Source organism: Oreochromis niloticus, linkage group LG5, assembly GCF_001858045.2.
Source record: "Oreochromis niloticus isolate F11D_XX linkage group LG5, O_niloticus_UMD_NMBU, whole genome shotgun sequence".
Lineage (NCBI taxonomy): Eukaryota > Metazoa > Chordata > Actinopteri > Cichliformes > Cichlidae > Oreochromis > Oreochromis niloticus.
The window spans coordinates 24,334,321-24,359,333 of record NC_031970.2 but is presented as its reverse complement, the minus strand read 5'-3'; the positions used below and the strand labels follow the sequence as shown (position 1 = coordinate 24,359,333).

The window sequence follows — 25,013 nt, the reverse complement described above, 5'->3', positions numbered from 1 at the left end:
AGGTTCATGATTAAGAGACAAGACAAAATAGAGGACCTTCTACCTGAAGGTTGTGTATTACGTTACTTCTAAAGTATGTTTTTGTCCTTCCACGTCTTGTATCTTCTCTGATGTCTTCCACCAAACTTATCATCAATATCTGCAGTTTTTCCTCCATTTCTCCTGCTGTTACTGTATCTAGCTTCCCTCCCTTAAAAATCTATCTTCTGTTTAACATTTTCTATATCTTTCTATTTTTCCCCCTTTAGAAATGATCCATCCTGTTCATCCTTACTTTCTCACTCAAAGAGGACACGCAGTGAGGCAGAGAGAGAAAGCAGGAGCTGCTCACAAGGAGAGCGGAGAGAAAGAGCTAGAGACAGAGCAGATGCATTGGCAGGAGAAGAGCTGAGGCTTTTTTTTCTCCTTCCTGTCTCTCTTTGTGTGTGTGTGTGTGTGTGTGTGTGTGTGTGTCGGCACAGATTAAAAAAAAAATGTGATGAAGGTGGGCAAGGACCACCACCGCCTCACAGCAAGCTGCTCATTCCCCAGCCTGATTGCCCGAGCTGCATCCAGCGTGGATGTGGTTGTGCGGCAGGCTAACGGCGCGTAAGCAGGGGGGCTCCATGGCTCTGTGGCAGTGAGAAGAGGAGGAAAGAAGGAGGAAAAAAAACAGAGGAGGGGCTGTGGTGAGCTGGTGGGCTTCCTCTGCCTCACAGACACATTTTATTGACTTGCTAATTGGATGAGGCACTCGGAGGAGAGGATGCAGTGACCGAGAGGAGCTGCTCTCCAGAGGAGGCATACATGCAGAAGAAAGCATTGCTTGGGTTGTGGAAATCGGGCTACTTTATCCCTCTTTCTTTTTTTCTTTTTTCTTTTTTTTTTAGCTTTTCTCGAGACATAACAACAGATGTTTTTTCAGCATCTCTCAGTGACCCTCACACTGTGCATACATAATTTTATGCATGACATTGTCGATCGGAGGCTCCAGCTGCCAGACGCTTCGTGACAAGTGAATGATTTCCATTTTGTTGTTCCCCTTTCACCTGTTTTCATCTTCAGTTGGAGCTCTTTTCTGTCAGCCTTGTTTGATGTGCCATTTGATATGAATGGTAATCCGGTGGCAGGATGATTTCTTCGTAAGATCAAATGTGCACGGAGCCGTGAATGGATACTCTTCAGTGGGGAGAGAAAAAAAAGAAGGTATGATATGAGCAAAAGCCGAGACAAATATTGTAGTAAGGTGGCATTATACAGCTAGTATTAATATTAGCCCTATTCAAGAAATGGATCAGTCATGAATGTATAGACTGTTGCATAATTCCAGGCTGAAATCTGAGGCAGGGACACCTACTCCGTGGACAGATATACCTTATTTAGATCCATCCATGTGTCTCTGTGTCAGATTTGCTCTGAATAAATGAATTTAAGAAGGAAAGCAAGGCAAAGAGGGGGAAGGATTATGAATGAATCAGTGGTAGAGACCAGTAGTAGTGGTGTGCATTGAAGAGGATTAATGGAGGCATTTAAAAAAAAAAAACAGTCTAGACTTGTTTCACCAGTGGGTCAGCCTTCTGAATAAATTCTATAAATTTGCAATTCAAGTGTTCCTCTATTTTTTATTACTGACTTCTTGTTTTTATTAAGGTTTTAAGAGCAAACTTGGACTACTGTCAAGTGCATTAGCCCGACATCAGCCAAAATCCGCCACACATCATTTGATCAGATCTGTATTTAATTTTTTTTTTTCTTCTGGTCTTCAGTCTCGTCCTGGTTGCCATGACCGAGGTGTGCAGGTCTTTTGAGGTCAGAGAGCAGGTGTCACTGCACTGAGGTCTGCTGTCCCAATGAGCAAAGCAGGCAACCCACAGAGACGCACCACCTACCTCATATCCCTCACTCTGGTGAAGGTTGAGGCTTTGCCAGAGGATGTAGCAGGGAGCCAGACGGAGGCTCTTCCAGAGGGGGAAGGGAGCCCTAAGAAGGAGGAAGAGGAGGAGAAGGAGGAGCTGAACATTGCTCCTGACAGGGAGGAAGAACCTGTGTGTCTGGAAGTGGCAGAAAAAGAAAACACAGAAGTAAAAGAGGAAGTAGAACAGGTGCGGGTCAAGTATGGCAGCCCTAGTGAGAACAGAGGGAAGCCTGAGAGGAGGGATGGACACCAAAAAGACACTGCATTGGTTGGTAAGAGCAAAGACGCTTCTTTTGGACACCCACCTGTCAAGCAAATGGTTAAAGTATATGGAGGAACTACCACAGAGGGAACTGTGCGCAGAGAGGGACCTCGCTCAGATGTCTTGCGCCCTAGGACTGAGCTCTACCGGGAGCCCCCCATGCTTTTCTTAAAGGGTGAAAATGGAGCAGACTTGAGCGGTCGTTCACGTTGCAGCCTCCCCTTTTCTGTCCCATCACAGGTCAGCCCACGTCCTGAAGTCTTGATGAGATCCCACGCAGGAGGCAACTCTGCATGGAGGGAGTTCAGAGAGACCAACACAACAACCTTGTATCACTCTGCAAAGACTTTGGACAGAAGGGATAACCGCTTTGGGGACCAGTCCCCCTTATCGGCAGCTACAACCATGGGGCCTTATAGGGCGTCCTGGGCCGACAGCGATGGCAGGGGGGCGCTCATACGTCCCGGAGCTCCCGTCAGCGGAGGATATTCAGGCATAATGACCCGGGACAGCCCTCAGGGGGAGAGATTTAAGACAGTTTCCGTTTCCTTACCTGGACCTCCCGCCACCGACATGTCCAGGCCTCAGAGAAAACCCACAAGTCGTACCCTGGACAACAGCGACCTACATTGCCTCTCCGAGGACCTGAAGAAGGGAAAGGAGGGACAGGGAGGAACAATCCAGCGTGCTCCTCCTCCTCCCCCTCGTGATCGTAAGATGCTCAAGTTCATTAGTGGGATTTTTACCAAAAGTGCAGGCGTGCCAGCCGGCGTCAGCACTCCACCTCCGCTGTATCCACCTGTGGAGAGAGGTTCGAGTGAGGAGGAAGGTAAGGCCACCTCATGAATCTACTGTCTCTTCATACAAATGCAAATTCAGGCTGTAAACAGTAGCACACCAGCACCCCTTTATTTGACAGTCTCACTCTTCTGGACTCTTCTGACAGACCCAGACCTAAATCAACACATGCTTTAGAATCAAAGTTTGTTGCACATGGCGAACAATATGAATGAGATCCCTGGTGTAAAAGTGGCAAAAAAATAATCATTTCAGATATATTTTGTTTCACCCAACAGCAGTCCCTCGGGAGGAAAAAATTAACCAGTTAAGATGATTAGTTTATTCTGTGTAATTAAGTAGGGTTCCGTATTTATTACCCATGTATATTGCCTTCTCTGGAGTTTGTGTGGAGCTAAACCCCTCCAAAAAACAAAACCGCCCCCACTTAGTTATGCTCAAATGCACTCGCTTATTTATTCACACGTTTAATTTATGTGAAGCACTCGCTGAAAATTGCACGCAGACGCAAGTATAGCGAAAAAAATGCATTATCATTACTTTAGTTTGGCTTAACGATTTGTGTGAAACATCTTCTGTAATTGTTTCCTTTGCACATTTCTCTGGGGAAATAGAAGACTTGTGTAAATAAAAAAAATTGTTAACATGAACATGCGGTACCTTTACAAGTGAGCTTTGTCATGTTTGTTGTATTGCATGGTAGGTAACACCTGAAGGGCTAGAAATGTTCCAGTTACTAAAAGCTAATAGGTAACTTGTCCTATTTAGTGAGATCTGATGAAACAATTCCACTTATTTGTGGGCTCTTGGTGTATTTGAGATTAGTTTTAGGGTGGAATAATAATAAATATGCAGTCATAAACATATGATCAAAATGCAGGCATCATTCATTGGGAGGTGACCATGAGAGATAAGATTAGAAATGAGTACATCAGAGGGGCAGCTCAGGTTGAGCAGTTTAGAGACAAAGTTAGAGAGGAAGGCTGAGATGGTTTTGACATGTGCAGAGGAGGGATAGTGGATAGTGCACTGCACAAAGGATGTTGAATACGGAGCTGCCAGGAGCAGGAGAAAAAGAGTAAGACCACAGAGAAGATTCGTAGATGCAGTGAAGGGAGGACATGCAGAGGGTTGGTGTGACAGAGGAGGATGCTAGGGGTACAGAGATGACGCAGATTATTCACTGTGGCGACCTCTAAAGAGAGTAGCTAGAAGAAGAAGAAGAAGAAGAAGAAGAAACAATCATAATAATATCTGATGGAATGGGGTATCTTTGAGAATTTATAAGAATTACAACAAAAAACAAATAATGATGTTTTTTGTATCTGGACATAGAAAATAAATGCCTGAGTGAATATTAATGTGGATGAAGAGTATTAGTTTTTAAGGTTAAGTGGTATATGTCCTTTCAATATTCAATTACTCTTTCACGGCACAAGTGGGAAAAACACAGCTTAGCTACAGTAATGAATTAGTGCTGCTAATAGAAAATTTGCTGTCCAAAAACTGGTAAAAATGAACTATTTTGATAGCTATTGCAACCATTTCACATTTTTTATTCGCTGTTCTCTTTGTGCTTTGCCTGAGAGGCAATTTAAAGATATCACCTCGTTATTATTATTGATATTTTATTGACCAATCATCTATTTAAGATGATAATACACTGTTAAAAAAAACATCTTAAAAAAACGGTAATATTCCGGCAGCTGGGATGCCAAAATACTACCGTAAAATAACAGAAAATAACTTCCTCATAAAAATACGGTTATTTCCAGTAATGACAATACAGTTTGTTGTGCTAATTTTACATGGGATTCTGCCTTTTCCAAGTGCTTTTAGACATTAAATTAGGAACATTTTAACGTGATTAAACAATGAAATTACCTATAAACAAGGTCAATGAATGTGGCAATATGAATAATAATACTTAAATGTACAGAAATATACAGTTAACAGTTGGTTTAAATAATAATGGATTGCATGCCCTGGGACAGACTGACAGAGGCGAGGCTGCCATATCGCACCATCGGCCCCTCTGGCCATCACCAGTAGGTGAAGTGTCTTGACCAAGGACACAACGACCGAGAGTGTCCGAGCCGGGGCTCGAACCGGCAACCTTCTGATCACAAGGCGAACTGCCAACTCTTGAGCCACGATCGCCCTAAATAACAATAATAATAATAATACTTATGTGATGTAATACAAGCTTATAGGAATCATGTTATATACTTTTCCATAGCATTACATTTGAATTCAACAGTTCAATCTTTCAAATAACGGACAGATATTTGTGAAATCACGATACATTTGTGCATGTATTTTAACAATCTAAATATGCATATGTACAAAAAAATATATTTAAAAAACAAGTAAATTGTGTTTTACTATATTTACAGTGATGTCATGTTATTTTACATTTGACATGTAAAATCACAGTCTACTTGTGTAAATTTAATGATATTCTAGAAAAACAGTACAAACCTGTAAAATATACAGTAAGATACTTTGACATTACTATTTTTTGGAACAGTGTAGATGATGAAAACAAGCTTGGTGGTAATCATTAGATTTGCGGTGGAAAAAGTAAATGTCAAGTTAATATCTTAGTTAAAAATAGAAGCTGGATCTGATGTAGGCCTGCAGGATATCTGATGGAGAGGTGATTAGAATATTAGGTCACTGTGAATTAATAAACCTATGGCAAGAGGGGGTAAAATTACAGCAAACTTACCAAGAGAAGGGGAAGAGCTCCAAAGAGATTTTTAAAGTAAGAGTGTTTTCAAATGTGCACAAGGTGTTCCTCCTTGGTAAAGCTGAGGCCATCACAGCAGTAAATAGCAAAGCTGGGTTTTTTCATGTCAAAATGCTGTCATGTGTCTGAGTGCTTTGACTCTATTTTTGGGATATCAAACGCACAGAAATGTGTTCAGTGTTCATGATGCAACTCTATCAATTTTTAATTTTTTTCTTCTTTCTTTAAAAACAAAAATCTTTGATAGGGTGTGTAGGATTTGGAGTAAGCCCTGAATAATTTGTCGGGAGTAAGTGGGACATGAATAATTAAGGTTTGGGATACACAGAGCTGTGTTCATCGGCGGAGCGAGGGGAGCGGGTCCCCGCCACTTCCTGCTCTGTGCGTGGAGTTAATCAGCCTTCAAATGCAGTCCATTCATTTGTCAGCGTTATGTTGTGTCATGATGAGTCTGTAATTGCAGCTTAAAATGTCAGCGTTCCTCTGGCGGATAAACTCGGTGATTTTGATGCAGAAAATATTGGCCAACACCGGCAGAACGTGAGAGACGCGCGCAGTTTCGTGTTTTCAGGTGGACATCACATCTCCATGCCTCTCACACACGTCGCTGTATCCATGAGAGACCGTTTATCGTATAGAGACCCAGGCTTGGATGGAGGCTTCTGGAAAATGGAGTTGCCATGGCAACAGCAAGCCGCGAGAGGTGGTATTTGGTCTGTGGTGTGACGCTCTTGATGGAGGGGAGTGTGCGCGCAGGTTGGGGGGGATTGCCCAAAGATGGGGACGGGGGAGAGTGGAGTCGCGGGGGTTTAAAGTTAGTATCCCCGTGTCCCCGTGGAACCAGGACGACGCTGCAGCTCGCTCCACCCAACTCAGCGTGACCTGCCAGCTTCAGAGTGTGCGTGCGCGTGCGTGCGTGTGCAAGAAATATCTGTGTCATTGTCTCTGGTGATACAGTTTCCTCATCACTGTACATCTGTAAGCACTATCGCAGTGTTTTTTGCCCCCGCTGGTGGGGATTTGTGTTGTTTGTTCAGCTTCATATTTGCACATGTATATGGTGTCCTCTATGGCTCTGTCTGTCTGTCTGCCCCTCTTTTTCTCTCTGCTCAGTGTCCATTCACTGACATCTTTCTGTTAAAGATAAAGCAAAGAAAAATTCAGCCATAAAACCAGATCAGAGCCCATTCGCTACAAAGATATGCTTTATTTATAATGCAGCACATAAAGGCATTTAAAGGGTAAAAGAAAAGCTGCAGATAATAATAAAATTGTAAATAAATTAAAGTTTTTAAAAATCTATTTGTTTTAAAGAATTCTTTTGGCTGCCAATTCCTCAGCCCATGGGGGGATATACATATATATATATTTGTCTTATCACTGGTATGAACCCTGAAACTAGTCGAGGTTATTATATAATATTCCTGCTGAATCTTGCATTTCTTTCAAGACAAATGTTGCAGCTGAGATTAAGTGATTTGTGATTTATACTTCTGTAGAGTCTGGAAAAGAAATATATCCATGACCTCAGAATTAAATTAAAGGCTGAGCTACAGAGGAATAAAAATAAGAATAAGAATACATTTTAACAGTTGCCTTGGTACTCTACCTCCCACACTAATACTGCTGTCTGTGCTGCTGTTAAAGAGTTTTTATCATGTAATTTGTCCACTCTACAAAATATTATTTCAGCCTGTGACTGTAGGTTACACTGAGTGATAGAATTACACAGTGAAACAGGATTTGGTATTCTGATGACAGTTAACCAATGTACTAGGTACATTTGGCCATACTCTCGCCATCATTTATCACAGTGACAGTTTTAATATTAATTTTCAGTCAACTATGATGACTGAGAATTAATGTTCATAATGTTCTGGTGATGTTCATATCGCTAAGAAGCAGTGACAGGAAAGCAACACAAACAGCTGTTTTTGGAGGGTTTAATCATTCCACAAAGTGTGGTTAATGTAGCAAATATATTGTTAAAAATGCAATGAAAGAAGGTGTGTTGTGTATGAAAGTTTTTCACAGACAGTTCCTTTAGGAATGAAATATAGGATGGGAGGGAAATAGTCACTCAAATAGCCACTGTCATAACCAAGGTATGCAGAAGAGCATCTCAAATCTTGAAGCAGATGGGCTACAGCAGCAGAAGAACACACCTGGTGCCACTCCTGTCAGCTAAGAAAAGGGACTTGACATTATAATTCACAGTGGCTCATCAAAATTTGGAACAAAAAAGGTTCATCCAGCATTGCAGCAGGATAACATCCCATGTCACAAAACTCATATCATCTCCAACTGGTTCCTTGAACATGACAATGAGTTCACTGTACTCAGATGGCTTCCACAGTCTCCAGATCTCAATCTGGGGATGTGGTGGACCAGGAGAATCTCATTATAGATGTGCAGCCAAAATATCTGCAGCAACTGTGTGATGCAATCAAGTCAATATGGAGCTAAATCTTTGAGGAATGTTTCCAGCACCTTGTTGAAGAGATGCCATTAAGAATTAGGGAAGTTCTGAAGACAAAAGTGTCATGTTACGGCTGTGTGCAGACAGGAATAGGACCCAAGGTGCAGACTCCGGAGACAAAACGGTGAACTCAAAACAGCTTTATTGCTGAACAAAGAAAATCTACAAAACCTAAACTGAAAAGAATCTAACGAAACACACACAGGGAGCCACAGGGAGATACACACAGCATGAGGGACGACGCGACACTGACTCAAAGAAACACAGGGTTTAAGTACACAGAGGGCGCAATCAGGGAATGGGCAACAGGAGGGAAACACAGCTGGGGCAAATCAGGACTAACGAGACAAGGAGCGCAAAACCAGATACACTAACATGAGACATGGACTTTCAAAGTAAAACAGGAAACATAACACAGACTCACAGGCAGGCATTATAACAAAGGGAACAAAGACGTGGGACCAGGGCAGACACAGACAGTGACTGGACGTGGGGATACAGCAAACAGGGGAGACAGCAACTCAGAATCACAGACAGAAAACCAGAACACTAAAACTCTAACAGAACCCACCCAGAGAACCTAAACTAAGAATAATCCAAAAACCCAAAAAGCAAAAACTAGAATATAATGAAATAACAAACTCAAAGAACCAAAACACAAACCACTGGGTCGATGACCCAGGGATCCTAACAGTACCCCCCCTTAAGGGCTGGCTTCCAGACAGCCCAAACCAGAACACCAAAAACGAAAAACAACCCAACCAGGGCGGGCGGTGGGGGAAACAGGACGGAGGGCTCGAAACAAACCAAACAAGGAGCCAAAAACAAAAAAGGCCCAAACACCGGAGCCCGGAAAGCAACATAACAAAACACACAGGCGGCCAGGAAAAACAATTCACACAAAGTTCAGGGGGCCGGCCCGGAGGACGACGGCCCAAGAGTCCAAACCCGGGCAGTTCAGGGGGCCGGCCCGGAGGACAACGGCACAAGAGTCCAGAAAAAAGTTCAGGAGGCCGGCCGGGCGGGAGGCACCGGCGGCGACGGAGCAGGTCAGGAGGCCGGCCGGGCGGGAGGCACCGGCGGCGACGGAGCAGGTCAGGAGGCCGGCCACGACGGCGAGGACATCCAGTCATTGGCCTGGAAAGCGGCCGGACAGGACGTGCAGGACGAGCAGGCCGGACAGGACGAGCAGGAGAAGCCAGAGCTGGACGAGCAGGTGATGGCGAAGCCGAAGCCAGAGCCGGACCAGGCGACGGAGAAGCAGAAGCCAGAGCCGGACCAGGCGACGGCGAAGCAGAAGCCAGAGCCGGACCAGGCGAGGATGAAGCCGTAGCTGTAGCCAAAGCCGGACCAGGCGAGGATGAAGCTGCAGGCGACAGCGTGGCAGCCGCAGGTGGTGGCGACGAATGCTGGATGGGCACCTCAAACCCTCCAGCGGAGACGAACAAAGACTGGTGCGGTTCTCCAGAACCCCCAGCAGGAACAGAAGGCTGGACGGGCCCCTCGGACCCTCCAACGGAGACGAACAAAGGCTGGTGCGGTTCTCCAGAACCCCCAGCGGGAACAGAAGGCTGGACGGGCCCCTCGGACCCTCCAACGGAGATGAACAAAGGCTGGTGCGGTTCTCCAGAACCCCAGCGGGAACAGAAGGCTGGACGGGCCCCTCGGACCCTCCAGCGGAGGCAGACGAAGGCTGGACGGGCCCCTCGGACCCTCCAGGCGAGGCAGGTGGTAACTGAGCAGGCGACTGAGCTGAGAGGTGAGCTAATGTTCGAGCTATGGATAGAAGTTTAAGTTCTATTGACTGTTGTAATGATGGTAGTAATGGTGGGTTAGGTGGTGGATTAGCAGTAAACTGAGCAAGGTCCCCTGAGCCTCCAGAACCTGAAGAAAACTGCTGGACGGGCTCACCTGAGCCTCCAGCGAGGTCAGAAACAGGTGCAGGTACCTGCCGGATACCGGCCTCTCCCACCCGAGGAGAAGGTACGGGTGCCACGACAGGCACCGGAGCAGGGACCAGCTGGACCTCAGCCTCCCTCACCTGAAGCACTGAAACAGGTGCAGGGGAATGCTGGGCCCGAGCCACCCTGGGAGCAGGAACACAACTGGGCGAAGGAACAGGGTCAGAAAACACAGAATCCTCTAAAATGTTTTTTAGCTTCCTACCACCACCATGTCTAATAGTATTAACAGTCTCAGTTTTAGCAGTGTTCATATGATTGTCTTTTTCCAGCTCAGAGGAACGAAAGCAGTCATTATAACTCACCACTGGGAGTTGTTCCGCAGAGAAAGAGTGGTGACGGTGTGAGCGCCGCCTCCTCTGGGAAGTGGGAGGTGGCAAACTGGGCTGCAAATCCTCCAACGAACCGGGCTGCAATGAGGAATCAGAGAGTTTATGAAGCTCAGAACGCTGCAGACCCAAAAACAGAGCGAAGGACTGCAGCGGAGTGAGTCTAACGTCTGGCGTCACATAATCCTTCTTCCTTTGCCGTTTAACCCTCTTGTCGGACTGGAAATCCGGGGGTGGAGGCGGAGGTGTAGCGACCAGAGGGAATGAGCACGTGCTCAATCTGATCTTCCGAGGCATAGGTGCCGGCTCGGCCGTAGCCATGGCGGTTTGGAGGCTGCGGGGCCCTCCGAAAGCCAAACGAGACCCATAGAAGGGTGACTGGAGCTCCTGGGCATGCTTAGCCTCCTGCCTCACGCTCTCCCTGAGGAAGGCAGAAACTGCGGGTCGCCGATACCATATGGAGTCTGCTGGGTCCATGTTCTGGTCGCGTCGTTCTGTCATGTTACGGCTGTGTGCAGACAGGAATAGGACCCAAGGTGCAGACTCCGGAGACAAAACGGTGAACTCAAAACAGCTTTATTGCTGAACAAAGAAAATCTACAAAACCTAAACTGAAAAGAATCTAACGAAACACACACGGAGCCACAGGGAGATACACACAGCATGAGGGACGACGCGACACTGACTCAAAGAAACACAGGGTTTAAGTACACAGAGGGAGCAATCAGGGAATGGGCAACAGGAGGGAAACACAGCTGGGGCAAATCAGGACTAACGAGACAAGGAGCGCAAAACCAGATACACTAACATGAGACATGGACTTTCAAAGTAAAACAGGAAACATAACACAGACTCACAGGCAGGCATTATAACAAAGGGAACAAAGACGTGGGACCAGGGCAGACACAGACAGTGACTGGACGTGGGGATACAGCAAACAGGGGAGACAGCAACTCAGAATCACAGACAGAAAACCAGAACACTAAAACTCTAACAGAACCCACCCAGAGAACCTAAACTAAGAATAATCCAAAAACCCAAAAAGCAAAAACTAGAATATAATGAAATAACAAACTCAAAGAACCAAAACACAAACCACTGGGTCGATGACCCAGGGATCCTAACAAAAAGGGTCCAAACCAGTACTAACAAGGTGTACCTAATGGTGACTAAATGAACACATTGTCTGTACAATAACAACGTTAACAAACAGAGGATTTAGTGCGCTCACCTCTAGAGTCCAACGTCTGCCGCAAGTTTAAAATTATGCTGATTATGAGTTAGCTATCATAAAGAGCCATTTACTTTCTGTCTCCTCTCCTCCTCTAAACTAATCTCAATAAACTGTGTACACCCAGAGTCAGCCCTCGAGATTATTTTCATACAAGAAAAATTTCCAGTGCAGTAAATCTGTGTGTTCCTTGAGTCCACTGTTAGAGGATTACTCAACAAAACATTATTTCGCAGAATGCTGCATGAGCATATGTGTTTCTACAAATAATCCTGAAACTTTGACTTATATTTAACTCAAATCTTAACCCACTTTAGGTTATTTGACTTTCTTATGCAAACGATCTTCCATCACAAGCCTTTTGAATCAGGTTTCATCTTCTCGATACCACAGAGCACCAAGTGGCATACTCGGTCTTGTTTCAGTTGACACTGACTTCTATAAAATTCATGAAATGAGGGGAACTGCACAGGGAATAAAATGAATTATCTCACTCCAGCTGGCTCAAATATCTTTTCTTTTTCTTCTTTTAGTCTTCGAGGCTGAATAAAAGAATTAATGGCTCGTTAAGGTTGGTTTTGCCGGTTAATCACAATAAGAGGGAGAAAAGAAGTTGGTTTAACAATGTTAGGGTAAAGTAAAGATACCTGCCATGCTGGCTAAGTCATATAGACTTGCACATTTGTACACTTGATTGAATTTTCTGGGTGCTCACAGTTGGGGGAGTGACAGCCTCTCTGAGCTCAGAGGGTGGATGGGGGCGCTTGAACATTAATGCTGCTCACTGTGTTGGATCCACAGATAGTTATGCCAAACCTGGCCAGCAATCATACCACTCCTAAGTGTTTTTGGGACATTGTGTGTGTTTTAGAAACTCGAGGTTCGGTATTAGTTTGTCCTTTGTCCAGGAATGCTTCTGGTCTTGTTTTTATTTAAAGCTTTATTATAGTTTTCTGTTTTATCCTGACTCTGAACTGAATCCAGTGACTGTTTTAGACCGTAACAATGCTGGAGACACTTCAAATCATATTTTATTTTTTTATTTATTTATTTTGTTTCACATGAGGCTAACTAGCTGCGCTTTTCACTCATCATCAGAAGCAACTTCACGGTTGCTAAGTCTGCTGTAAAATGTTACCAAGGGTTGAACTGTTGTGTTAAAGGGTTGAGTAGAGCTATTTTGCATAAAAATAGCAGGAATATGTTTAAATATAAATCTATATTTTAAGTCAAATTATTTATTTAGGGGGCAGTACAGTAATGCAGTGGTTAGCATCACCACCTCACAACAAGAAGGTCGTGGCTTTGAATCCATCGGGCAGCCGAGCGATCCCTCTGCGCGGAGTCTAAATGGACTCCAGAATCATGTTAGGTTTACCGACGACTCTAAATTAGCCATGGGCGTGAATATGAGCGGTACTGGTTGCCTCCATGATCTCTCCATGATAACCGTGTGACATACTGCCAGCCTGTCCAGGGTGTACCCTGCCTCTTGCCCGATGACAGCTAGGATAGGCTCCAGCTCCCATACAACCCTGACTTGGGTAAGATAAATGTCAGGTGTGGATGAATAATGTATTTATACTAAATGCTACCAAACTGACTCCAGATCAGCACATACACACCTATAAAAAACTATCAACTTAGAATATTGGGCCTGTTTTTAGGCTAGCTTTGATTAGTCACTGGGCTGCCTGCGTCTCACACAAACCCCCTCAAAAACGAATGTGAGGAGCAATACCACCCAAAGTAGCACATAGACTCAAAGCAGGGGAATACCCAAGTGCTTTATTTCCTATATCACGTTATATATATTTCTTTTTTTTTCTGTGCTTCAACTAAACTTTTCACTGATGAAACTTGTCTTCCTCTGTTTTTGCTGTGAATGTTTGCCCTCAGTTGCTTGCACCAGCAGTCAAGAATGGACGATGAGCCAAACTGTGCAAGAGCTACATCTGGTAAGCAGGAGATTATAGTTTTTACAAATCAGTTTGTGGATTTAATATTGAATTTATAATTTCTCTCTCTGACTCTCTGTCTGCTCTTCAGGGTGTTTTGGGCGGTCTGTGCAGTGGGAAGTCTGCTCTGGTCCACAGACATTTAACTGGAAGTTACCTCCCACTGGAGAACTCAGAAGGTTGGTTTAACATCTCCACCCATTAAGAGCAGAAATGACATTAAACCTTTGTGAATTCAGTTCAGATTGATTTGGTTTAACTTATATAGTTGACAACAACAGTCATCTCAACTCTAAAATGTAAGGTAAAGGCTGAACACTATTAGAGTCAGATCTCCAACAAGCGACACCTGAGTCTCCTCCAGCAGATGGAGGATGATCCAGGATCATTCTTTTAATCACTTGCAATTTAGGGCTGTAAAAATCAAATCAGTTATTATGTAAAAGCTTTAAAAACATTTGTTTGTTCCAATATTTGCCAGGACGCCAGTATATTAAGGATGTGCTAGTTGATGGACAGAGCCATCTGCTGATAATCAGAGAAGAGACAGAACTCCCGGATCCTCAGGTGGGTGGAGAATCGAGCTGAACTTGTTTGAGGGCTTATTTTTAATAAGAGTAAGCATTTCTTCCCTCTTGTACTTTTTGACTGCTATTATTTTTCTCTTTTGTTAGTTTGCAAGTTGGGTGGACGCAGTAATCTTGGTCTTCAGTTTGGAAAATGAGGCCAGCTTCCAGGAAGTTTACAAAATCTATCACCAGCTTGCAATCCATCGGCCTGTAACTGAGATAGCTTTCATAGTCGTCGGCACTCAGGGTAAGATGCTCACGCTCAGCATCTGCGCTTCCTTTATAATGAACTCTCGTTGTAGTTGGGTGATTTTTGCTTATTCCAGATAAGATCAGCAGCACCAACCCCAGAGTGATAGATGATGCCAGGGCCAGACAGCTCTGCTCAGACGTGCGGCGCTGCACTTACTATGAAACCTGTGCGACGTACGGCCTCAATGTGAACAGAGTCTTCACGGATGGTATGTACGTCTGTCATATCCAGAACCATATGGTGTATGGTGCTGTAGAGGATGGACAAATATCAATTTTATTGGGGACTAATGTTTCATTTTTTAATTTAATTTCTGGGTTTTTTGCCACAGCTGCTCAGAAGATCATGGCAGCTAAGAAGCAAGCTGCCCTACTGGCTTCTTGTAAATCTCTTCCCAATTCTCCCAGCCACTCTGGAGGCTCCACCCCAGTCTCCGGTGTCTTTCCAGGACAGGTAAAACCAACACATTACCTGTTGTCCATAAGAAGCAGCTTTTGTTACTCTATTTTCTGTATTTCATTTTGCTGTCAGGCTATTTTTAAAGTGTGCATGCTGTTGTATCAGACTTAGCTATTTGCTCCTTCTGCTCAATTATCACTTCATCTCCTCCGTCCTCCTCCTGTTCCTGTTTTATTTTCTCTCTCTCCCTCTCTTTAGGCGAGTAACGGTGGGCAGAGCAGCGACTACTCGTCCTCACTTCCCTCTACTCCTGTGATCAGTCACAAAGACATTGGCAGAACACTGAGAGGGGAGAAGCAGGACGGTACTACGCCTGTCTTGGTCCGTAGCGTCCGAAGACGCACCACTAGATTCGCGGTAAACATTACTCAGTGCAAGCTCCAATCATGCTTAGAGACCCTTTTGCTTTTTTACTGTCAATCTTCTTTCCTCCACTTATTTTCTTACTCTAAGCCAACCCTTCAGTAGGTTTCCATGTTTAGAAAATGAGCTGTAAACACTTGGCAGGACAAACCAAACCCAATGCAGGAACATCCTTATGGTCTTAAGTTATATAATACAGACAGCTAATTAAGCTGAAGTGACCCTATATTAACTACAGGGTGCTAAATTATCAGCTAACTGTAGGCACAAGCTGCGTCCAGTCATGCATAATAATTCCAATAAAATTGTTTTTCTCATCAAAGCTGAAGCACTGACTTCTTAGGTTTTCTGTTTGTGGAATTAAGAAATAGAAATAGAAATATTTCAAAATTCAAAATATAATTTTTGACGATGCTAAAAGTTTGTTGCATGCTTTAGATAAGTACTGGGCAAAAGTCTTGAGCCATTCCTCATTTCCTTATATTTTGCTTCCAAGTAGCCAGGCTTTGTAGCAGTTGCCTTGAGTAATAGTTCTCCAGGGTTTCTGAAGTTTTTCTTTAGGCATTTTCAGACAAATTGTTTTGTTTGTTAGTTTGTTTTTTGACACTTTGCTCAGTACATATTTTAAACTTATCGTTAGCCACTTTGTTACTAACAGGCTGTTTCAAAAAAGTAATGATCCCAAACACACAATGGATCATTATCATTCAGAGCCCGGACCTCAACATTATTAAAGTAGTGTGAGCTCAAACTGACAGAGAACAGAACAAACGGCAGCCAACATCAAACGGGGAGCTTTGAATGTCCGTCAACAAGCCTGGAGAACTATTCCTGAAGACTGAAAGAAATTAGAAGAAAACTTGCCTAAGAGAGTTGAAAAAATACATATCATGCCATACCATATTTCCATTTATGTTTGCATATCACTGCATCTTTTTCTCATTTTCCACCCTTTATTTTAAACTTTAGAGACATGAGGGATGGCTGAAGTTTTCCACATCATTGTAATAATATAGAGTAGAGTAATATAGAGTTAGGTGGGGCTAACAGTCAAAGACAGTATACTGACAGAGACATGTACTGTAATATCCAAAACAGACATTACATATTTGTAATGTCTATTATGTCTATAATGTAGTTATAATAATATATTGACTTGGGTTTTTTTGAATGCTGTGAAAATTCAGCCTTATGGGAAAAACAATCTGAAATGTCATTAAAAAACCTGCATTAACAAATGTTTGCATCACCTTGGAGACCTACTCATCTGGCTGACTCAACATTTGAATCTAATAATTAATGCTTATGTTTAATCACATGGATCATACTGGCTAAATACACCATATATTTAGAAAGCCTTCACTCATTTTGTCAGTGTTTTTTTTACACTGGGCAGGCAGTTTATTCAGAGGATTATCAGAGCTTCTTTGCTAACCGCAGCCTCCTGTGTCTGGGGCTGAAGTTGATTAGGCTGAACCAGAAGAGTAAAGCTGTGGGTCAGAAAAGCTAAACAGTGGTCTTACAGACACCATACAGATGAGGAAAACTACAGAATTAGGGTGGTAATTCTCTCTGGGTTTATTGCTATAAGTGACCAGAGCTGTAAGCATTTGATTAGACACTTACATAAAAACACAGATTAATGCAGCTTCATGTAAAGCTACAGACAATTATTCTGAACCAGTTGCTATAAATGCACACTTATAAGCCAGCTTTTACAGTCAGCAGAAACTTTCCAGCAGAAACTCTGGGAAATATAAATTAAAATCAGCAGTAAGCTGCCCATTCCTGCCTCTGATGCGGTTATTGTCCATCCTTCCCTTCCTTTAGGGCCGGAGAGGCAGCGACTCAAACAGAAGGAGCGCAGACTTTAAGGGCGATCTGGGCAGCGGGCGCTCCATTCCCATCAAACAGGTAGGACACCGATTTGCACTTGATACAGAAACAAATATGATGTATCAGATGACCCTCAGCAGAGGACATCTCACCAGCAGTCACTTCAGACGTGTGAAGCCAGTTTCATCGTGTGGCGTGATGAAGTGCTGTGATCTCCCATTCTGGCCTGATGAATAGATAGTGGGTGTTTTTGGCAGCCAGCTTTCATTATGCTGCCGTAATGTGTGAAATGAACACTTGAGACATTAGCAATAAATTGACAGTCTTCTGTGTTGTCGCCTCCGTAAGGGCATCTTGCTGAAGCGCAGTGGGAACTCGCTCAACAAAGAGTGGAAGAAGAAGTATGTGACATTGTCCAATGATGGCATACTGTCCTATCACTCCAGTGTCAATGTGAGTCGGCGTGTTAACAGAGCGCTCCAGAGCATTATGCTGCTGAAAGCACGACTGATGTTTGATGGTAATGGCTGATGCCTGGTTTGGCAGGACTACATGCTGAATGCCCCCGGGAAAGAAATGGACCTGCTGCGAGTGACAGTGAAGGTGCCGGGAAAGCGGCCTCCTCGCGCCATCCCCACCTGCGCCCCCCCAGCTGGACTTAACGGGCGGGTCAAAGACGTTCAAGGAGCTGAGGGTAAAGATGTTCTCTATGGTACACAAAAAAGGGGAAACTCTTTAGATGCCTCACAATAGCTAAACCAGTTCTTTTATGTAAACCTTATATATATATTTAAAAAAACCTCGTGTAAATTAATTATGTCATCTAAAGTTACTGTATATTGAACAGATTTTGGTCTAGCTAATCTAAGAAGCTCAAGATTTTAAATCTCCATGCTGGCACTTTTCTCTGTGGAGCTGATAAGATGAAATATTTTACCTGATGACCTTTTTCTATTAGAGACAGTGATAAAAAAAAAAATGTGGATATGTAGAAAAGAAGGCTGCAGAACTGCTTTGTACGTATTGTTCTTGGCATTTTAAGACGGTTGTAAATGGAGGGGTCAAGCATTTGTGCAAACGGGGGGAAATTGCAGCAGGCTGTGAAACCCCTGCAAGACTACAAAACAGCATCATAAGGAATTTTGCAAGTGCTTTAAGAGTGTGCGGGGAAGCTAAAGCAGTAATGCATTTCAAAGTGTCCGAAAGTGTCACTGTTTGTTTTCACATTTAGTGTTTGGCTAAATTGCTTTATTATTAAGTATGTGGTTGTTTATATGGTTGCTACCCTTCCTGTAGTCCCAATGAGTGCGAGCAGTCTCCTGCAAGTTGAGGAGATGGAGGGGCTGGGCGGTGCCCTGTTCCTGAGGGGTAACAGAGGTGTGCAGCGATGTCCTTCCACACTATCTAACCACGCTCAAAGCATTGGTGAGTATGGGACTAAAAACATGTAAGACAGTGCAATTTCTGAAATGTAACAAAAATGTTATTAAAAATGATTCAAAACTACAAAGACAGCATGGCTGTGATCTTTGAGCCCTCACTGCATGGGTTCAGCAACACTTCATAGCACACTGTCATTAATGTTGCCTCCACAAATGCAAGGAAAATCTTTACTTTGCAGAGAAAGAAAAACATTCTTTAAAAAGAATAGGAAGGCTGTCACCTTTTCAGGGCACAAGCTCATTTAGGCTAGACTGAGAAAAAGTAGGAAACTATTCTGTGGACCGTCCAGTCACAATTTGAAATTATTTTTGGGTGGCATGGATACCGCATCCTCCCAGCTACAGAGAAGAGGGACCATCCAGCTTGATATCAGCATACAGTCCAAAAGCCAGCATCCATAAAGGTGTGGCACGATATTTGTGCATTTGGCACAAACCATAGGGTTTGTTCCCATGCAGATGATGTCATTTTCTGGAAATTTCTTGCTTCTTTTTTCAGCATGGCAATGTCAAAACATTCCTCACGATCTGCAGCTGCGCGGCTCCACAGCAAAAGAGCTCAGGTGCCGCCTGCAGTATTGAAAACTAATATAACAATATGAAAAGAAAAACATGACAAATGAGGCCCTGAAATATTGAGCAGCAGAAATTTTTTTTTAGCAAGGATGGGAAAATATTTCTCTTTTAAAACAACAACAACATTTGTTTCACTTAGTTCTCATAAGCCCAGAGTTGATGCAACATGGTGGCAAAAAGGTGTTGCTGATATCAAATTTAAAACGAGCATCTATTAAAAAAACAACACAGAAAAACCTTAAAATCTCTCAGTTTCAGCATTTGATTTTTTTTCTTCTTTTTACTATTTCCTCCAATTTGTGAATGATTGCATTCTGTGTATAATTCATACAGTGTCCTGCTTTTTCGGAAACAGGGTTGTAGTAATTTTACGTTTGTTATCCTGTCTGCTCGTTACAAGACTCTGCAGTTGAGGGAGTCTCGAGCTCTTCCTCTACCAAAGACGTAGGTTCTGCCTCCCCGGTCACGGACAGAAAAAAGCATCGCAGAAAGAAGAGCATGAATCAGAAAGGAGATGCCACCGCCGGCCAAGCAGATGGTAAACGATGACAAGCTTCAAATATGTTTTCATAGGCACCAATCGGGATGTTCCTAATGACATTTGCAGCTTTACTACATATGACGAGGACTTTGTGTTTTTCTCTGATATTTTCTCTCTTCTCTTATGCAGCTAAGCGCAAAATGTGGAAACTCAAAAGCTTTGGTAGCTTAAGAAACGTAAGCAAGACAGGTAATATAAATCAGCTGCTCTGCATCTTTCAGGCTCTCATTGACCCTCCACACATGCCAGGCTGCCACATTAGAAGTCAAGCTTCTAATTTAACCTATTGACTATTAATCAATTAAATTCTGCAGATCAGCAGCATAAAACTAAACCTTGCTTATGCACAACTATGATCCTGAAGTGATGTTAATAACCTACTGCTGAAATCTGAGCTCTGTGTTATTGTCTTTCTTGTCTCAGACGAGGATAACTTTGACTTCCTCATTGTGTCGAGTACTGGCCAGACGTGGCATTTTGAAGCCCAAAGTGTGGAAGAGAGGGACTCCTGGGTCCAAGCCATCGAGAACCAGATCCTGGCCAGCCTGCAGCTGTGTGAAAGCAGCAAAAACAAGGCAAGAAACAACAGGAAAACATTCGCTCTCTGACACACAGCAATCTAGTTTTTCATTCATTCATTTTATTGCCAGTGACAAATGGTAAATATTACAGACTTCCTGCAGATAAAAAGCTCCTTGAGAAAAAAAAGGAGTGATTTTTTTAAAGATCCACCCTAAGTTGTTTTTTTTTCTATCTGTTACTGTCAGTACAATGACTGCAGTAATTCATCTTTTTTTTTTCTTTGCAGAGATAGATTTAAACAGGAGAGTTCATACAAGTTCATTTATTCTGGTTACTGTTTGCCTCTCACAGGCTCGAAGGAACAGCCAGAGTGATGCAGTGGCTCTGCAGGCGATACGCAATGCAAAGGGCAACAACTTCTGTGTGGACTGTGACGCTCCTAGTAAGTCATCCCTAATTTGACTGCTCTGTTTGCTTTCACGTTTGGAAGTTTTAATCAGAGCCGAAGCCTCTTTTGTTGTTGGTGTAAGAAGCTGCGTAGAGCGAGGAGAAAATAATTTGCTGCGGACTTGAACTTCTTTGTGTTCGTACTCTAGAACAAATCTGGACAATCACCGTGGAAAATGGGTATGACCCTCCTCCGTCTGACAGTCTGAAAATAGCTTTCTGTGCCTTAGAGTGTTCAAAGAGGGGTACTTTTATCTTTTGATTTAGTATTTAGCATATTTGAAAACATAGTCATTCATCCGCATGCCATGAGATAAGACAATGGAGTGTGAATGCAAATATTTTTATGTGCCTTTGTGTGGTATTTTTCACATCCCACACGTACCGCATTTTTCACATGATCTCTGTATTGTTTGAGGGCCAGATAAAGAATTTTGATGACTTATCAGATCTAAATTAAATTTAATGCTGAGGTTTTTTTATGCTGATTTCTCAGACTCTTCTGTTGTGCACCATGGCCGATCGGGTGCATTTTAGTGGCACGCAGCCAAATTAAATTGGTAGACTGTCAGTTTCAAATGAAGTTAATTTGTTGTGTGCACGCTCCCTCTTCAAGATCCAACCTGGGCCAGTCTGAATCTGGGCGCTCTCATATGCATCGAGTGTTCCGGCATCCACAGAAACCTGGGGACTCACCTGTCACGGGTTCGCTCTCTGGCCCTGGATGATTTGCCACGAGAGCTGACGCTGGTCCTCAGTGCTATCGGCAACCACATGGTCAACAGTATATGGGAGGCACGCACAATGGGCCACCGTAAACCAGCACCCGATGCTACACGGTAAGGACAAATCATCTTTATATATTTATACAATTTTTCTCTTTTTACAGAGCTGTGCAGCTCTTTCTCTGAGTCCACTGGAAAGTCCAGTGCTGTCATCTGTCAGCTGTAAATGCTGATGACTCACTTGTTTCTCTTTCCTTGTCTAGAGAGGAGCGGGAATCGTGGATAAGAGCCAAATACGAGCAGAAACTGTTTGTGGCGCCGTTGCCTCCTCCCACTCCCAGCGAGGGCCCAGACATCACTCTATCTGGCCGTCTTCTGTTGGCAGTGATGGAGCACAATCTCCCCAAGCTGCTGCTACTTTTGGCCCACTGCACTAAGGAGGACATTAATGCCCCTCTCAGCCTGGCACGCTCCTCCAGGTCGCTCTTAGCTCTGCGGCTGCCCGCCTCCCCCCTGCACGCTGCCTGTCAGCAGGCTGATGTGGTGATGACGCAGCTTCTAATTTGGGTTTGTTTCCCTTTGTCTCTCTTCTTTTATCTTACACTGGTCCGGGCAGTTACAAAGCAGGTATTCTCAAAAATATATAGGGATGTTGCTGCAGTGGAGGTACTTGGCTAGGTAATGATTATAAATTTCTTCATCACAGCAAACCATTTTGTAGAGCTGTGCAAAAATGGTAAAATTACCTCCTCTGAGTCGTTCACTCAGCAAAGAACAAAAGTGGTCTAAATAGATGACTCAGCAGACAACTGAAGGTGATCTAAATGTCTGAAAGGTACAAAAGCTCTCTTAATCGCACCTTTCTGACATCATTTAAAGCAGTGCTGTTCAGGCTCAACTTTTTTCCTACACATTCTAAAACTTCCTTGAAGTGTGGAGGATGGGATTATTACATAATCTAATCCACTTTGCTTTCTTCTCTTTTCCCGCCTGCAGTATGGCTGCGATGTTCGGTATCGGGACGCTCAGGGCCAGACAGCGTTGGCTCTGGCTCACAGCGCCGGCAGCCAAGAGTGTGTCGACATCTTGCTCCAGCACGGATGCCCGAACGAGCCGCCCCCATCCGTCGCCGCGACAGTCGGTTTCGCAGCGGCAGCCACATCCAGCTTCCCTGTTGCCATGACACCAAGCCTGACGGTTGCCACGACACTCAAGATCTCGCACAAGAGCGGCGGCACAAGCTTGAGTTACAGCACCTCCAGAAGAGCAGTGTCATAACCGAAATGTGGTGTGGCATAATGCCTGTGCGTCAGAGTGTGTTAGAGTATATGTTTGTGTGTGTGAGTTTGTCACTTTACCCTCACAGTGTCATTGCGCGTCCACACAGGCCAGCGGGACTGATGGACATGTTGCCAGATGTTGCACTCGTAGAGCCAGATGAGGTTCTAAAAGGTGTCTGTGTGTGTGTCAGGAGTGTAAACTGTGAATCACACAGCCACATGCAGTCTGCTTGAACGATTTAACCAAAACAAAAGGCAAAGTCTTCTCATTACGCTTTACAAGTGACGGTAAGGTAAAAGGAATACGACATCCTCTGCCTCTGCATTCAGGTTTAAAGGAATGTATTTATCTGTATGGAGGACTGAAAGTGCCAAAATAAAAATAAGCGCATAAATGACAAAATGTATATAAATGAAATAAAATTAAAATTATATTAAAATTAATATACGCAAAGGTTAATTTATAAAATGTGACATAGGCTGATATAGTATCTTCAGTTCTTCAATGATCTCCCTGGGCAGTTTTTTCTGTTGTCAGACTGGCATTTATCAACTTAACCAGTTGACAAAAAGCTGATCCCACTTTAACTGAGGCAATTGTAGAAATAAACATAAAAGAAGGGAAATATACAGAAATTAATAGAAGGGGGATTGGGTTGCAAAGGGAAAAAATGTTGTAAAATAAATAAAATGTAAAAAAAAAAAAATAGGGGAGTAAATGTGAAGGAAAAAAAATAAAGAATTAAAAAAGAAATCTAGATTTATGCATTTCATGGCACTGTAATCCGTTTTTATCGACTCATTCATTTAATTCTTATTCTTATTTTTGTTTGGTTTTTTATTTTGGCACTTTTAGTCCTCCACAGTTTATATCAGATTGTATGATTCACGTTTCAGAATGCAGTCAGTGTTCAACTTTATTCTCCACTCCATTAAAAACGGCCTCAAAGAAGCTTATCAGAGTATCTCCAGGCCAGACATAAAGAACTGCAATAAATTTTAAGATTTGAGGGGCATCTTGAATTTCTAGCGTTAAAGATCGCAACAGTTTTTCATTTTGACTGTGAATGTGTGTTTATGCTTAACACAGCTGCTAATTCAGCTCATAAACGACGTGTAAGTCGACATGAAAAAGGGATGGCTGTTTTAGAGATAAACAGAGTACGTGTATAGAAATGCATTGATAAAATACTATAATTCTAAAAAAAAAAAAAAAAAGCTTAATTTTCCAGAGTGTTATTGTATGATTTGTACAGTTGGTTATGTGTATAAAAATCCAAGGGTTACTCTGTTCAGAGATTTACTGTACAGCGCCCCGGCCCAGTTATTCTTTGATAACCGCCTGATTAACTCTTTGACATCCAAAACGGGAGGTTTTTATGTTACGTTTGTATCGGTGTGTCTGACATAAATAATGTATAGGATGTATGCATTATGACTCCAGCAGTAGCTCATTATCAAGGCGAGTGTAAAACTAGATGTGCAAATGAACAAGTGAAATGCCTTGATTTTGGTTGAATGTAGAAGAAAAAAAACAGATAAGTTAACTGTTTTAAAGTACTAACATGTTTTTCCAGATAATGCAGTTTTTGGTGGACTGTCAGGGTGTTTTGTTTTTTATTCCTGCTGTGACTAATAGAAAGGGAAAGTAGGGTTTGCCAGATGCAGATGTAGGCTCTCATCTACAAAACCTGGATTTTGAACGATTCAGTATTTGTAAACATGCACCAGAGGAATGTTCCCCAATTTAATATCTTTTTTTAACGGCATAAAAACATCTCTCCTGCGGTACTGTACGTATAAACTTGTGTTTATCTGAAGGCTCAGCTGACTATACATGTCTGTGATTTAAACATCTTCTTCCATTTGTATTCCATTTGTATTTTTTTACTCATGCAATGATTCACAGAGTATTCATTATTAATACACTAAGGCTACTGCCCAAGCTGTGGTGTTTTTGCTTAGAGTTGTGTGTGTGTGTGCGTGCGTGTGTGTGTGTGTGTTCAGATTTGGGTTATTTATTGACTTATTTTGTCCCCTTAATAAACAGTATAATTTACACCTTGGAGCTTAAGAGAATAATTGCAGTATAAACACTACTAAAATATGGGGTTGCTTACAAATGTTTTAGTTTTTGAATAAAAAAAATACTTGTTTTTATCTAACATAAGATTAAACATATTAGGATTACACTGTAAATGACAGTAAATAATCATATAAACCTGAAAACACTTCTACATAGAGTCAATGTCACTGTAGCACCTAATGCAGGTTTAGAAGCGATAAATTTGGCTAGTCGAGAATCTGAGAATGGCCAAGGAAAAGATAAAGATGGA

At 42.9% G+C, this 25,013-nt stretch overlaps 1 protein-coding gene across 2 annotated transcripts; it reads left to right on the top strand.

Annotated features, from left to right (window-relative positions):
* Positions 1–343: 343 nt before the first annotated feature.
* On the top strand, positions 344–24,743 carry LOC100709858 (arf-GAP with GTPase, ANK repeat and PH domain-containing protein 2). Of its 2 annotated transcripts, XM_005469437.3 has the most exons (20): positions 344–1,185; positions 1,746–2,985; positions 13,606–13,664; positions 13,756–13,843; positions 14,146–14,231; positions 14,339–14,480; positions 14,560–14,694; positions 14,818–14,939; positions 15,144–15,302; positions 17,139–17,222; positions 17,493–17,597; positions 17,691–17,838; positions 18,441–18,569; positions 19,563–19,700; positions 19,833–19,892; positions 20,127–20,278; positions 20,577–20,667; positions 21,289–21,511; positions 21,661–21,964; positions 22,394–24,743. In XM_005469437.3, exons 2-20 carry the CDS (start codon positions 1,830–1,832, stop codon positions 22,673–22,675), a joined length of 3,663 nt encoding a protein of 1,220 aa, XP_005469494.1. In that variant the 5' UTR covers positions 344–1,185; positions 1,746–1,829; the 3' UTR covers positions 22,676–24,743. The 2 variants fall into 2 exon arrangements, with proteins under 2 accessions (XP_005469494.1, XP_025763130.1); XM_025907345.1 differs by lacking the exons at positions 344–1,185; positions 1,746–2,985 and adding an exon at positions 6,109–6,684.
* The last annotated feature ends 270 nt before the right edge of the window (positions 24,744–25,013 follow it).